The following is a 16,747-nucleotide window of genomic DNA, read 5'->3' on the forward strand; positions in this document are numbered from 1 at the left end:
TCCACTCCACATTGACCCTGGGAAGATTCTCTCTCTCTCGCTCTCTCTCTCAGCATGTTAACTTCTCCTCTGACTGCAGACTCTCTCTCGTGTTCTCTCTTTTGCTCTCTCTCAACCTCTCCTTCTCTCTCTCTCTCTCTCTCTCTCACACACACACACACACACACACACACACACACACACACACACACACACACACACACACACACACACACACAGAAAAAGAGATAGAGAAGGCAAGAGGTCATACCGGCTAGACGGATACACACGTGTGACTGAATGACTTCCTTGGGGCTAAATACTACCCACATGTTCTCTGACCATGGGTCACCATGAGTTCTCCTTGGCTGAAACACAAGCAGGCTCAGAGTTCTTTGGTCATGACGTAGAGCTCAGGGGAAGGTAGTTTGTCACTCGACTTTGGGGTTGGACGTCAGTGTCAGGTCAGGATGATCTTGTAAATGTCGTAGATGTCAGTGAAGGCTTTCGATTACTTAATGTGGTGGAGCATTTAAAACACTCTGTGTTTAAGTCAGGGCTGGGTGGACAGATAAAAGCCTCCTGAAGTATCTGAGATAGAAGGGCTCTTTGTATTCTTGGGTAGGAACAAGAGACTGTTGCCAAGACGTTTATGTGACAGGATGAAAACACAAAATGCAGATGGGTTTTCTTGATTATCTCTTGACGTTTCACCTTTTAACACATTGTCTTGGTACATGAAGTTCTTATAGGTGATGACAAACTTCACCTGATACTCCTCATACATAAACACAGATCTCCTCAAAGTTTAGCATATGATATCTTTAGATCAGACACCAACACATGATTACCATCATGCAATATATTGTTATATTGTTTTACAAGAGCTTCTAAAAGTAACCTAAGCTGTCAACACAAGAAACATATGTAGCCCAAGACGAATCAAATCAAAATCAAATCAAATCAAATTGTGCTTGCCACATGCGCCGAATACAACTGTTGTAGACCTTACAGTGAAATGCTTATTTACAAGCCCCTAACCAACAATGCAGTTTTAAGAAAATACCTACAAAAAAGTAACAAATTAAAGTAACAAACAATAGAGCATGCTCTCGATGGTGCAGCTGTAGAACCTTTTGAGGATCTGAGGACCCATGCCAAAGTTTTGTCGTTCCCTTTTCACGATTGTCTTGGTGTGCTTGGACCATGTTAGGATGCCAAGGAACTTGAAGCTCTCAACCTGCTCTACTACAGCCCCGTTGATGAGAATGGGGGCGTGCTCGGTCCTCCTTTTTCTGTAGTCCACAATAATCTCCTTTGTCTTGATCACGTTGAGGGAGAGGTTCTTGTCCTTGCACCACACAGTCAGATCTCTGACCTCCTCCCTATAGGCTGTCTCATCGTTGTCGGTGATCAGGCCTACCACTGTTGTGTCATCTGCAAACTTAATGATGGTGTTGGAGTTGTGCCTGCCGTGCCTGGCCGTGCAGTCATGAGTGAACAGGGAGGACAGGAAGGGACTGAGTACGCATCCTTAAGGGGCCCCCGTGTTGAGGATCAGCATGGCGGATGTGTTGTTACCTACCCTTACCACCTGGGCTACAAAGGATAGTGGCATGCAAAGGAGCAATTCACTCACCAGGTCAGAGGTGTCCCAAAAGGAAGGGACCACATTTACATTTAACATTTACATGTTAGTCATTTAGCAGGCGCTCTTATCCAATTAGGGTTAAGAGCCTTGCTCAAGGGGCACATCGGTAGATTTGACCCGACAGGCTACTTGCCAACACTTGACACCCCTTTATAGCAAAACCAGACCACCATCAATTTACTGCCTCGAGTTATGGATCATCCACATAAACCTCTGTAGTTTTAAAACATGTCTCCATCACATTGTTCCTATGAGGTAACGTTTTAGTGGTGTGGTATACATAATGGTGGTATAATGGTTACCTAAACAAAACATGACACTTGACATCAACATCCTTGGTCATCTAGAACTACTACGACAGGTTTCTTGAGATTATGACATCATACAATATTCAAGTAGTAAACTGGTGTTACGTTCCCCAGTTTCTGTTATGGGTTGTATGTGTTTGAATGTGTGTATTTCAGGAAATGGTTTTCTGAAGTCCAAAGCAGCTGATTGGTTGGCCCCATTTCAGATTGGTGTTCTGACCCCGCCCTCTCGTCAGGAGACACAGCTGTCTGCAATTAGCGACTCCTTCTGTAGCTTGAAAAGCCAGTGTTCCTTTGTCAGGAAGTGAGAGCTTCTTGGATGTTTTGTGTTGGTTGTTGTGCAGAGACAGTTTTGGTGAAAGTATTTTGTAGCTGCTACTTCTGAGGTATGCGTGTGCCAATAGGACTGTGTTTTTGATTATTGAACTTGTTCACTTTAAGTTTGTATTATTCTGTTTCATTTGTTCCTGGGGGGAGGGGAAGGCACCTCACCTCACCTAAATTCCTAGTAAACGGTAATATTCTCTGCCTTTCATCCTTACTTGCACCTACAATTACATACCTCTTACACTCCACGGGGAGTTGAGTGTAGCAGGGTGTTGCGTTCCTCCAAGAGGTGTGCGTAACACTGGTATCATAAGTGCAGGTCATGTCAACTGAAACGGAAGCTTTGTATGTCTTTGAATAAGGTACCTTATGAGCACTGACCTTTCTGATAGCTACTTTATTGAGGAAAAATGTATACTGAACAAAAAATATAAACACTACATGTAAAGTGTTGGTCTCAGGTTTCATGAGCTGAAAAAAAAAGATCCCAGAAATGTTTCATACGCACGAAGTTCATTTCTCTCAAATTTTGTGCACAAATTTGTTTACATCCATCTTAGTGAGTGTTTTTCCTTTGCCAAGATAATCCATCCACCTGACAGGTGTGGCATATCAAGAAGTTAAACAGCATGATCATTACCGAAGTGCACCTTGTGCTGGGGACAATAGAAGGCCACTCTAAAATGTGCAGTTTTGTCACACAACGCCACAGATGTCTCAAGTTGAGGGAGCATGCAATTTGAAGGTTGACTGCAGGAATGTCCACCAGAGCGGTTACAAGTGAATTGCATGTTAATTTCTCTACTACAAGCCACCTCCAGCGTCATTTTAGACAATTTGCCAGTACGTCCAACCGGCCTCACAACCGCAGGCCATGTGTAACCATGCCAGCCCAGGCCCTCCACATCCTGCTTCTTCACCTGTGGGATCGTCTGTGACCAGCCACCTGGACAGCTGATGAAAATGAGTATATCTGTTATATAGCCATTTTATTGTGTGGAAAAACTTGTTTTGATTGGCTGGGCCTGGCTCCCCAATGGGTGGGCCTATACCCTCCCTGCCCCACCCATGGCACCGCTCCTACTCAGTCCTGTGAAATCCATAGATTAGGGACTAATGAATTTATTTCAATTGACAGATTTCCATATATGAGCTGTAACTCAGTAAAGTTGTTGCATGTTGTTTTTGTTCAGTATACTTACTCTGACTGAGGTATGTGGTTTTCCCACCTAGCTATCATATGATGAATGCACTAACTGTAAGATGCTCTAGATAAGTCATTTAGCAGATGCTCTTAATGTAAAATGTAGCATGTAGGAAATGTCGAGAAATATGACTCAAACCTAAAAGATTGCTCAGCTTCCTTCAAAAACTATCAAATTTCCCAAGTGTATTTATTTATATTGAAGAGAGAGAGATATATAAAAGATGTGCAACAATTCAGATCGTAGCCAAAGAGTGAAGCTGTTAACTGGGCTGCACATGCAGTCTATGGCAGCCAGGCTGAGACACACACTAGTGGCGAGGGGACTGTGTCTGGGATCAACTGTCCAAGTCTCACAGACTCTGGAAATGATTTTCACCTCTGGAGCTCCAGCAGTGCTCATATTTTCATAGCTATGAATAGGATGATTATTGCTGAGGTTACTGCTGTCCTCTGGCACAGTGTGATACTGTAGACTGAGAGAGTTCAGGCTGGGACATGGCTACCTTCAGAGAAATGGGACCCATTGTTTCCTTTTGACTTGAAGGTCTCCTTTAACTCCCAGTCAGTCTCATGAAGAGCTGTTAAAACAATCATCGCTGAACATTCATTAAGGTCAGCCATGTAGCATCATTGTGGATAAGGTAATGCTGGTATAAACAAAATAACCTGACCCTAAATGGACGCCCGGACGTATTCTCTCAGTTATTGAGCCCCGCCTTATCTCAGCTCACTGGTTACCATAACAGCATCCACCCGTAGCACGCGCTCCAGCAAGTATATTTCACTGGTCACCCCCAAAGCCAATTTCTCCTTTGGCCGCCTTTCCTTTCAGTTCTCTGCTTCCAATGTCTGGAACAAACTACAAAAATCACTGAAGCTGGAGACTCATATATCCCTCACTAACTTTAAGCACCAGCTGTCAGAGCAGCTCACAGATCACTGCACCTGTACATAGCCCATCTGTAAATAGCCCATCCAACTACCTCATCTCCATACTGTTATTTATTTATTTATTTTTGCTCCTTTGCACCCCAGTATCTCTACTTGCACATTCATCTTCTGCACATCTATCACTCTAGTGTTTAATTGCTAAATTGTAATTATTTCGCCACTATGGCCTATTTATTGCCTTACCTCCCTAATCCTACCTCATTTGCACACACTGTATATAGACTTTTCTACTGTGTTATTGACTACTTTTGTTTATTCCATGTGTAACTCTGTTGTTTGTGTCACACTGCTTTGCTTTATCTTGGCCAGGCCGCAGTTGTAAATGAGAACTTGTTCTCAACTAGCCTAACTTGTGAAATAAATAAAATAAATAAATTGAGGAATGCAGGATTTGGGGTTTGTGGAAGCGCCATACCAAATCCGAAGCATGAATGAGCTAATGTCTTTCACATTTGGTGGAGGAAGGAGAGGTATTTATGCTATGAAACCATACCTCTGCCCTTAACATGAGACTCTGTGCAACTTCAATGACATTGCTCTCTCATCACATTCCATGTGTGTACGTAGACAGGATCAGAACGGTTTTGGCCCAAATTTGCCAATCCCCAAAGTACTCAGCAACTTGCACTCTATGTTTCATAAGAGCTCTGTCAAGTCATTACATAACCTAATAACTCTGCGGTAAGATTAGCATCTTTCAACCAAGACGTCCAGACCAACTTTAAGCAAAGAGGACATAAGATTTGTAGGTTTGCCGGAACCAGATTAAGCATAGTCCTGGACTAAAAAGCTTGCTCAACGTAGAATATAGTAGAAGGTCCATAGCGTTCACACAATGCGGGTGTCAAAAACTATACAGTATACTCATGCTTGTTAATTAAGTCTTTAGCTTTGTCCTTCAGCTTCAACAACATCAGGTTCAACTTTCAATGAAAGCTGAAGGTTCAGATAACAGGCAACAGTATTTCAACTGAACCACTGAGGATTGGCTGTGAATTGGCTGAAGAACGGCTGAGGAGCGCCTGAGGAAAAGCTGAAGAACTTCTTAGACTCCCTGTGTCTCCAAGTGTTGCGTGACTCGTGACCACGCCAAGGTGAAATGTCAAGTCTCAGCTGGAGCGACCCGGTGCCATGGCAGGAAAACAAACAGAAAGAAGAGACAGTGGGAGGTATGGAGGTGTGGAGGAGAAACCGGTACGTGTGCCCATTTATCCCCACAGCGCTCTCACATGGGGCTACTCTTCAAACAGTCCTGGACGGACACGTGGGACAAACAGGCATTCTTGAAATGGCAACCCCATGTTAACAGTGTATTTTAACTAGATATTGAATTATGGAGAGTCATTATAAGCTTTCAGCTACATTGTTTTCCAAATCATGTGATTTGCAACATGATGGTTTCCCCTCAAGGACTTTCAATTTGGGGGAGCATTCAAAGGAATTTAAATTGTAACAATTACTGACATTGCCCATAAGCCTCTGTGCCAAATACCAAAGCTCTGCCGACTTTTTCCCGTCTTACAAAGAGCTGTCTGATTTTCTTGAAAGCTCAGCTTGGTATTTGGATAGGAACAACATCACAGTCTCACTCAGCTTGAAAATGACTATAAACGAGCGTTTTATGACCCAGAAAGTTCAGATTGCCTTCCTGAGGACTAACAGTAGAAAATAGCACTACCTGACCTCTACAGTATATGTCAGTAGACTGGCTTGAGCAAGAACCCATCTTGGGACAATGTAATAAAGTGTCTGTGGAACAATGGGTTTTCTGTGGAGTTTCTGTGGAAAAAAGCTTTACTTCTTACAGTATCTTGGGAATCTTCATAGCACATCTGCTGAGTTCAGGGTTTCTTCAGTCTATTGTTTCTTGAGAAGGTGATATAACACGGAGGATATTTTACAATATCAACTCTTTCTAACCAAGTCCAAGCAGTTGCTCATCATCAACAGATAGTTTGTTGATAGTGTGACCATCTGTGGAGTATCTATATGGGACTATCCACATAAAGTGGGACCGTCTCTTTCCACAAGTCTTTTTAACCTTACAGTGAACGGACACTAAAGTGTTGAGGCATCCTTCAAATGTCAATTATATTTTTTACTTTCTTGTTTGCCAAACAGACAGACAGACATAGACAGACAGACAGCCAGACACATAGACAGACACAAATACCAGACAATGTACACAGTGACACCTATAAGAACAGTGAAAGTCTCACCTCTTAGGTCACCCACGGTGCCACAGCATTCCACAAAAGTGTCATGACATTGGTGAACACACACGGTTCTCTAACGGGGAGCTGTCTGCTACATCAAAGACACATGTCAACATTGAAAAAACTCAACTTCAGTACCCCTTTTCAAACCTTCACTACCCGCTGAATTCCTGGCATCACAGACTCATTCATCACTCCTTGAAAAAAGGCCAAGACTACGACCCGTGACATTTACACAATGCGAGCTGTGTTAACTGGGGGTCTACTTCCCACATCACAGGCATGCTACTGCGTTCAGGTTTCAGTTGATTGATATCTGGGGCAGTGGTCCAGGTGCTGGGGTTCTGCTTCCCACATCACAGGCATGCTACTGCATTCAGGTTTCAGCTGATTGATATCTGGGGCAGTGGTCCAGGTGCTGGGGGTCTTGGACTAAACACAGGCCAGCTTACCCACTGCCTAGTGACCAGAGAGTGGATTCCTGAGTGGCACGCATCTCTGATAAGTCTACCCAACACTAACCATCCAGTTGATGTGTACCCAACACTATCCATCTGGTGGATGTCTACCCAACACTATCCATCTAGTGGATGTCTACCCAACACTATCCATCTAGTGGAGGTCTACCCAACACTAACCATCCGGTGGATGTGTACCCAACACTATCCATCTGGTGGATGTGTACCCAACACTATCCATCTGGTGGACGTCTACCCAACACTATCCATCTGGTGGACGTCTACCCAACACTATTCATCTAGTGGACGTCTACCCAACATTATCCATCTAGTGGATGTCTACCCAACATTATCCATCTAGTGGACGTCTACCCAACACTATCCATCTAGTGGAGGTCTACCCAACACTATCTATCTAGTGGACGTTTACCCAACACTATCCATCTAGTGGACGTCTACCCAACACTCCATCTAGTGGAGGTTTACCCAACACTATATATCTACTGGATGTCTACCCAACACTATCTATCTACTGGACGTCTACCCAACATTATCCATCTAGTGGAGGTCTACCCAACACTATCCATCTAGTGGATGTCTACCCAACATTATACATCTAGTGGAGGTCTACCTAACACTATATATGTACTGGACGTCTACCCAACACTATATATCTAGTGATGTCTACCCAACACTATCCATCTAGTGGACGTCTACCCAACATTATCCATCTAGTGGAGGTCTACCCAACACTAACCATCTAGTGGAGGTCTACCCAACACTAGCCATCTAGTGGAGGTCTACCCAACACTATCCATCTAGTGGATGTCTACCCAACATTATCCATCTAGTGGATGTCTACCCAACACTATCCATCTAGTGGACGTCTACCCAACACTATCCATCTAGTGGACGTCTACCCAACACTATCCATCTAGTGGACGTTTACCCAACACTATCCATCTAGTGGACGTCTACCTAACACTATCCATCTAGTGGATGTCTACCCAACATTATCCATCTAGTGGATGTCTACCCAACACTATCCATCTAGTGGAGGTTTACCCAACACTATATATCTACTGGATGTCTACCCAACACAATATATCTACTGGACGTCTACCCAACACTATCTATCTACTGGACGTCTACCCAACATTATCCATCTAGTGGATGTCTACCCAACACTATTCTTCTAGTGGAGGTCTAGTCAACATTATCCATCTAGTGGATGTCTACCCAACACTATCCATCTAGTGGATGTCTACCCAACACTATCCATCCAGTGGACGTCTACCCAACACTATCTATCTACTGGATGTCTACCCAACACTATTCTTCTAGTGGCGGTCTAGTCAACATTATCCATCAAGTGGAGGTCTACCCAACACTATCCATCTAGTGGCTGTCTACCCAACACTATTCTTCTAGTGGAGGTCTAGTCATCATTATCCATCTGAAGCTCTTCCCAGTGGTGTGAAGTACTTAAGTAAAAATACTTTAAAGCAGTACTTAAGTCATTTTTGGGAGTATCTGTACTTTACTATTGATATTTTTGGCAACTTTTACTTCACTGCATTCATAAAGAAAAGAATGTACTTTCTACTCCATACATTTTCCCTGACACCCAAAAGTACTCTAGTGGATGTCAACCCAACACTATATAGTCTAGTGGACGTCAACCCAACACTATATAGTATAGTGGACGTCAACCCAACACTATATAGTCTAGTGGACGTCAACCCAACACTATATAGTCTAGTGGACGTCAACCCAACACTATATAGTCTAGTGGACGTCAACCCAACACTATATAATCTAGTGGACGTCAACCCAACACTATATAATCTAGTGGACGTCAACCCAACACTATATAATCTAGTGGACGTCAACCCAACACTATATAATCTAGTGGACGTCAACCCAACACTATATAATCTAGTGGACGTTACTGAAACCAAGAGTGATTGCCAACCACCATGAAGAAGAAGAAGAAGAAAAACAATTGGATACAATGTTACAATCCTTTAAAAAGATGACTCTATATTAAATCATCAAGCACTGTATATTGCAAATATTGCACTGAGGTCAGTGTCTCACACAAGGTAACAGCTGTGTCTCTAACGGTGTGTAGTGATGTAGGTCAATCATTGTAGAAGTTTGTAGACATCCAGTGTTAGCTAGTCATATTTGTGTCTCATGGGCTAGGAAATACAAAGAACAGTGACAGCAAACGTTTCCTCAAGATACATGTGAAATTACTCAAATCAAACCTGAGCAATGCTGCCACCATTTTATTGATTAACTATGCTGGCAACAGTTGTGAGGTTCAATTCTGGTCCGTCACCCTGGCTGACACACTAAGATGATGTGAAAGCAGTCTTCAGGGTCCTGAAGATTGAACAGATGGAAGACTTCTGTCTTTCGCCTCACGATGAAGCAGGGAGAAGCTCACACACTCCCTTCATACCCTTGGACTCCTTTGCTACACAAACCACAGCTGACTAGCTAGTGTTGCCAACTTCCCTCCAACCATCACCATTAAAACACTCCCCCGCTATGCTCCTGAAATCAGTAACTGACTGGGTCGGCTGTGGGCCGGCCTGGGAGCTGCTACCGGGCCCTAAGGGCTCAGACGCACCAATAGCGTTTGCTGGCCGACAGTTCTTAGCACCTCTGAAGGTAATTTGTAAACAGAGTGCTCACAGATTTTACATGTAGAATCCCGTGACAAATTTAGCAGTTAGATGTCTCCAGCAGGTGGTACCTAAAACAGCATGCTGAACGATCGGCAGACGAACATTAGAGACAGATTTGGTGTGACGTGTGCGAGCCTTAAGAGAGTCTCTATAGTAGGGAAGTGGGTCATAGTGGTTAGAGTTTGTTATTACAGTGTTATTCAGCATGTATCAATGTGTTATTACAGTGTAATCCAGCCTTTATTAATGTGTTATTACACTGTAATCCAGCCTTTATTAATGTGTTATTACAGTGTTATCCAGCCTTTATTAACCGTGTTATTACAGTGTTATCAGCCTTTATTAACCGTGTTATTACAGTGTTATCCAGCCTTTATTAACATGTTATTACAGTGTAATTCAGCCTTTATTAACATTATTACAGTGTAATTCAGCCTTTATTAACATGTTATTACAGTGTAATCCAGCCTTTATTAACCATGTTATTACAGTGTAATCCAGACTTTATTAACCGTGTAATTACAGTGTTATCCAGCCTTTATTAATGTGTTATTACAGTGTAATCCAGCCTTTATTAATGTGTTATTACAGTGTTATCCAGCCTTTATTAACATGTTATTACAGTGTTATCCAGCCTTTATTAATGTGTTATTACAGTGTAATCCAGCCTTAATTAATGTGTTATTACAGTGTTATCCAGCCTTATTAATGTGTTATTAGTGTTATCCAACCTTTTTTAACATGTTATTACAGTGTTATCCAGCCTTTATTAACGTGTTATTACACTGTAATCCAGCCTTTATTAACGTGTTATTACAGTGTTATCCAGCCTTTATTAATGTGTTATTAGTGTTATCCAGCCTTTATTAACGTGTTATTACAGTGTTATCCAACCTTTTAACATGTTATTACAGTGTAATTGAGCCTTAATTAACGTGTTATTACAGTGTTATTCAGCCTTTATTAACGTGTTATTACACTGTAATCCAGCCTTTATTAACGTGTTATTACAGTGTTATCCAGCCTTTATTAACGTGTTATTAGAGTGTTATCCAGCCTTTATTAACGTGTTATTACAGTGTTATCCAACCTTTTAACATGTTATTACAGTGTAATTGAGCCTTAATTAACATGTTATTAGTGTTATCATCCTTTATTAACGTGTTATTACACTGTAATCCAGCCTTTATTAATGTGTTATTACAGTGTTATCCAGCCTTTATTAACGTGTTATTAGAGTGTTATCCAGCCTTTATTAACGTGTCATTACAGTGTTATCCAACCTTTTAACATGTTATTACAGTGTAATTGAGCCTTAATTAACGTGTTATTACAGTGTTATTCAGCCTTTATTAACGTGTAACTAATGTGTGGTTACTGTGGAACAATCGCTGATGTTTTAGCGTAGCCCCCGAGCGAAGGATAAACCATGTCTTTTCTAGATAATCCCAACAAAAGTTTCCTCAGTTTAACAAAAAGTCATTTTGAATATAGTTTCACAGCATTATACTTGTAATGGACTTGCATTGGAATATGAAATGCTGTAAACCCTGGAAGGACGTCCATGAATCCCATTCCAAACTGTATTACTCCTGGAGCCATGTTGTTTATGAAGAACACAGCCAAAGTTGTTGTGCCTCATTCCAAAATGTCTGTGTTTATCTGTCTCAGCGCACAGTTACCTCAGACGTGTGAGTCCTCTCTTGAGAGCCATATTCCTCACATGTCAACCTCATGAGACCTTTTTCTATGGGACAAGTAGGCATGGTAGACTGAGCAGCGTTCTACGCCATAAATACACTGGATTTTCAGTGTTTCTGTGGGTTTTGTGCCTGACAGTGTCCCAAGCATAAGTCTAAGTTAGCATGTCGATCATGTCGACTAAGAATGTCTACTTCATATTGTGAATCTTGTCTGACATGGTTGGCCTGCCATTTCATTCTCTATCAGAGCATCTGATTAAAGTCCAATCCAGTGAAACATATGCTCTACTATACTGCGCTTGTCAACTGCAATCGCTCTTCTTCATCTTGTAGCTCCAACTAGCACCATGGTAACATGCACTGCTCCCGCTCCTGTCTCGTTACAGCGCACACACACACACACACACACACACACACACACACACACACACACACACACACACACACACACACACGGCAAGAGAGCATGGGTGAGTTGTCATGCAGAGACATAAAATACCATATCCATCTCACCATGGGGCTGTATACACACTGGTGTCACTGTATTGAGAAATCTGTACTCAGTGATGTCACGTGATCCTTATTGCAAATAATGTCTGTCCTTTTCGCTTTTGCAAAGTTAAGCTTTTAAAAAGCTTTTTGGATTCTACAATCATACATAATACTGTATCAAATATTGTGTGCAGGTAAACTGCACACAATATATACACACAAATATAGATAAATAAAGATTTAACCAACAACAGTCCTGTAAAATTAATACTGGAAATGAACATGTTCTGTATTTAAACAAGGGGAATGTATTTAAACAAGGGGAATGTGTTAGACAAGGGGAATGTGTTAGACAAGGGGAATGTATTTAAACAAGGGGAATGTGTTAGACAAGGGGAATGTGTTAGACAAGGGGAATGTATTTAAACAAGGGGAATGTATTTAAACAAGGGGAATGTATTAGACAAGGGGAATGTATTAGACAAGGGGAATGTATTAGACAAGGGGAATGTGTTAGACAAGGGGAATGTATTTAAACAAGGGGAATGTATTTAAACAAGGGGAATGTATTAGACAAGGGGAATGTATTAGACAAGGGGAATGTATTAGACAAGGGGAATGTGTTAGACAAGGGGAATGTATTTAAACAAGGGGGATGTGTTAGAGAAGGGGAATGTATTTAAACAAGGGGAATGTGTTAGACAAGGGGAATGTGTTAGACAAGGGGAATGTATTTAAGCAAGGGGAATGTGTTAGACAAGGGGAATGTATTTAAACAAGGGGAATGTGTTAGACAAGGGGAATGTATTTAAACAAGGGGAATGTGTTAGACAAGGGGAATGTGTTAGACAAGGGGAATGTATTTAAGCAAGGGGAATGTGTTAGACAAGGGGAATGTATTTAAGCAAGGGGAATGTGTTAGACAAGGGGAATGTATTTAAACAAGGGGAATGTGTTAGACAAGGGGAATGTGTTTAAAGAAGGGAAATGTGTTTGTGACTCAGACATGTAAATAACAGACCATTTGGTTTTAATTTGTGTTAACAGCAACACATCCCCCCCCAAAAAATGAATGTCAGCAATCAAGTGTTTAAGATATATCACTTAGAAAATACAGAAATGCAGCCGGTATAAAAAAAACATGTATGTCTGGTTAGAAACAAAAATCTTTCCAATAACCCAGTTTAATAGATATAACGTAACTTTCTGTATAATAATGGAAGATAAGAACATAGAATTTTCTATTGAATGTTCTACTTATTTTTGGTACATTTTATATTCATAAAAGTAAATGCATAAAAACACAGCCTTTGCTTATTGTTTTTCTAAAAGAATGACTAAATTACTTAGAGACATTGAAATGTATAAGGGGCAAAAAGACTCCTGAAATTGATTATTGAATTAGAGCTATTAGAAGACCTAATAGCTTAAGTTATGCCTTATTTGTAGACAATATTTTATTTTCTTAATTTATTTATTTATTTGAGTATTTTTGTTTGTTTATTTAGCTATGTTGTACACCTTCCCACTGACTCTATGTATTTACACATTGGTAATAAACCACATGATGATACAGGAGAACGTACCTGGTTTCCCAAGTCTAAATTCAATGAAAGAATGTGGATAAATGTGTGTGTGTGTGCGTGTGCGTGTGCGTGTGTGTGTGTGTGTGTGTGTGTGCGTGTGCGTGTGCGTGTGTGTGTGCGCGCACATCAGCACACACAGCTGGAACTGGGCGTCGCTCCAGTGTAGCCCTGGCCAGCAGACGTACAAAGTATGCCAGCGATGAATCCCAATCACCGCAGTGCCAGTTGGCCTAAACGTGTTTAGAACCAGTCAGTGTCTGCTATGAGGTAATATGATGAATGTGAAAGTCCGACTCAGGAGCTAAATTTGTGTTGCAAGGCACAAATCATGACAGGCAAATCCACACTACAGGAGAAATGGCTCGCTGTCTTTCCTGGCAGTGAAACGGATACATCTCCCTGTCTGGCTCCAGAGACCCGAGACAGACAGTAACAATGCTGTGTGTGTCAGCACTGGGAGACGTTGAACAGTAAATCTGCTTCATCTTTTACCTGACTTTAACCATCGCTCTCTGCAACGTGAGGAGGTTGTTACCTCCGAATAGTTAAAACAATGCACCCAAACAGATTCTCTCAGTAGTCACTTTGGGGATTGTTTGAAATTCACCTCGTCTTTTAGATTCTGAGACAGTACTATATGGACCTGGAGAGTCAGCAACCCAAGAGTTGTGTTTGTATATTTAGCTATGTTTGGCTTAGCATTTCACATCACAGTGTAAATTAAAAGCTGTGGCAAGACCCCTGTTAGCAGAGTCCTTAAAGCATGCTTACAGTACCTCACCTCAAAGCAGTTGAAAGTCAGTGAAGTGACAAAGTACATCAAGTAAATGAGAAACACACATTTAAGTGATAATGTGGTAGAGGAGCAAGCTAACAACACAGCTAACACAATCACTTCAAACTGAAGCTGGAAAGACAGCAAACTAGTTACACTTCAGTTTGTTGGATCTTTTTTCAGTTGACATTCCTTTGTATATATCCATACAAATGATGCTAGCTGATTCATGATTTCGACTGGCTGAGAAACATTGCCTGCCTGTCTGTCTCATCCCGACTACTGACACGTTCATTACTATGGTACAGCTGGAGATCCAATTTGAATATTGAAACAATGTTGCAAATTTTGGAGAGACAGGCAGCAAGGTTTATACAAAACGTCAGTCTAAAAGAAATGTGAGCTCTAGATGCTTTTTATGGTGGAGATCAAGTTTATAAATTGCGTGGCTGGGCTGATGAGACAGTGGATTGCGCAGTCAGATGGAACAGAGTAAATAGGCATTTTAACGTCATATATTTAGCCGGTATTAACTTGTGGAATAGACATCGGCTGGAATGCGGTTTTAACCAATCAGCATTCAGGATTTGACCCACCCGTTGTATAAAATGTAAATAATCGTCTTACCACTTTTGTCCCCCGGCAACGTGCTGCTGCACAGTGTATCCAAATTGGGCCTGCTTGGGACCTTTGATGATCCTGTGGTTCTTGGTGTCAATGTTGAAACCATCATGGAGCCCTGGAAACAAACACAGCAAGGCAAACACATGCCATTAATAGCATGCTTGGACAGCACATTATATTTACTGGCTACAACAGACATTTCCCGAAAAAACTGTAGTTTTTTGCCTGTGACCTGAAGTGCAGCAGAAAGACTTCATGCTGGTTAAAACATAAACATCAGCCAAGTTACACAAACTCGAAGCGATAGATGGGAGTTTCATCAGAAACAGGACATGCGTGGGTTTGAGACTTTCACCCAACGGTACCAAGAGCATCACAGCTATAATTAGCCGGAAGGCGGCCATTTTGATGCTGACTTTGTAACCACCTTGTGCAAGAAGAATACAGAGATAGCATGCCAGAGAGGGTGTTCGTCTTGTCTTGATATTCAAATCAAATCAAGTCAAATTGTATTGGTCACATACACATGTTTAGCAGATGTTATTGCAGGTGTAGCGAAATGCTTGTGTTTCTAGCTCCAACAGTGTAGTAATATCTAGTGAGTAATTTCTAACAATTTCACAACAATACACACAAATCTAAAGTAAAGGAATGGAATTAAAAATATATAAATATTTGGACTAGCAATGTTGGAGCGGCATTGACTAAAATACAGTAGAATAGAATAGAATACATTATATACAAATAAGATGAGTAATGCAAAATATGTACAAATTATTATTAAATTGACTAGTGTTCCATTATTAAAGTGGCCAGTGATTTCAAGTCTATGTATATAGGCAGCAGCCTCTAAGGTGCTATTGAAAACAGGCTACCGCTGATGCCTCTGATCCAAGAAAACTATAGAATTTTCCCTTGGAATATCTCTAGGCCATGACACCTGGACTCCAGCACCTTAAGTATCTCGTACAGAAACAAACATAGCCATGGAGGTCTCGTGATGTCATGTCAGAATGATAATTGCTCACTGTAAACAGAGCCTTGTCCCGAAAGGCAAGCAGATATTTTACACTGTAGGGGCTGTAGGTAAACAGTAGAGCTGTCTGTCACTGAGTTTGATTGACATTGCTCAGTCTGCGTGAGGGTGGGTGGAAGGGGTGGATGGATGGCTGAAGGTTTTGTGTGAGGAGAAGCGGTAGTAGTCATATTGAAAGGGGTGGATGGATGGCTGAAGGTTTTGTGTGAGGAGAAGTGGTAGTAGTCATATTGAAAGGGGTGGATGGATGGCTGAAGGTTTTGTGTGAAGAGAAGCGGTAGTAGTCATATTGAAAGGGGTGGATGGATGGCTGAAGGTTTTGTGTGGGGAGAAGTGGTAGTAGTCATATTGAAAGGGGTGGATGGATGGCTGAAGGTTTTGTGTGAAGAGAAGTGGTAGTAGTCATATTGAAAGGGGTGGATGGATGGCTGAAGGTTTTGTGTGGGGAGAAGTGGTAGTAGTCATATTGAAAGGGGTGGATGGATGGCTGAAGGTTTTGTGTGAGGAGAAGCGGTAGTAGTCATATTGAAAGGGGTGGATGGATGGCTGAAGGTTTTGTGTGAAGAGAAGCGGTAGTAGTCATATTGAAAGGGGTGGATGGATGGCTGAAGGTTTTGTGTGAGGAGAAGCGGTAGTAGTCATATTGAAAGGGGTGGATGGATGGCTGAAGGTTTTGTGTGGGGAGAAGCGGTAGTAGTCATATTGAAAGGGGTGGATGGATGGCTGAAGGTTTTG

The 16,747-nt window shown here is 41.6% G+C and overlaps 1 protein-coding gene across 1 annotated transcript in view; it reads right to left on the reverse strand.

The window, feature by feature from the left end:
* LOC106591088 (integrin alpha-11) overlaps positions 1-16,747 on the reverse strand; it is a 140,034-nt gene that overhangs the window by 101,933 nt on the left and 21,354 nt on the right. Inside the window, exon 2 of the mRNA XM_045689552.1 lies at positions 14,980-15,091. Coding sequence (XP_045545508.1) covers positions 14,980-15,091 — 112 coding nt within the window. The remainder of the gene's footprint in view (positions 1-14,979; positions 15,092-16,747) is intronic.

Source organism: Salmo salar, chromosome ssa11 (genome assembly GCF_905237065.1).
Source record: "Salmo salar chromosome ssa11, Ssal_v3.1, whole genome shotgun sequence".
Classification (NCBI taxonomy): Eukaryota; Metazoa; Chordata; class Actinopteri; order Salmoniformes; family Salmonidae; genus Salmo; species Salmo salar.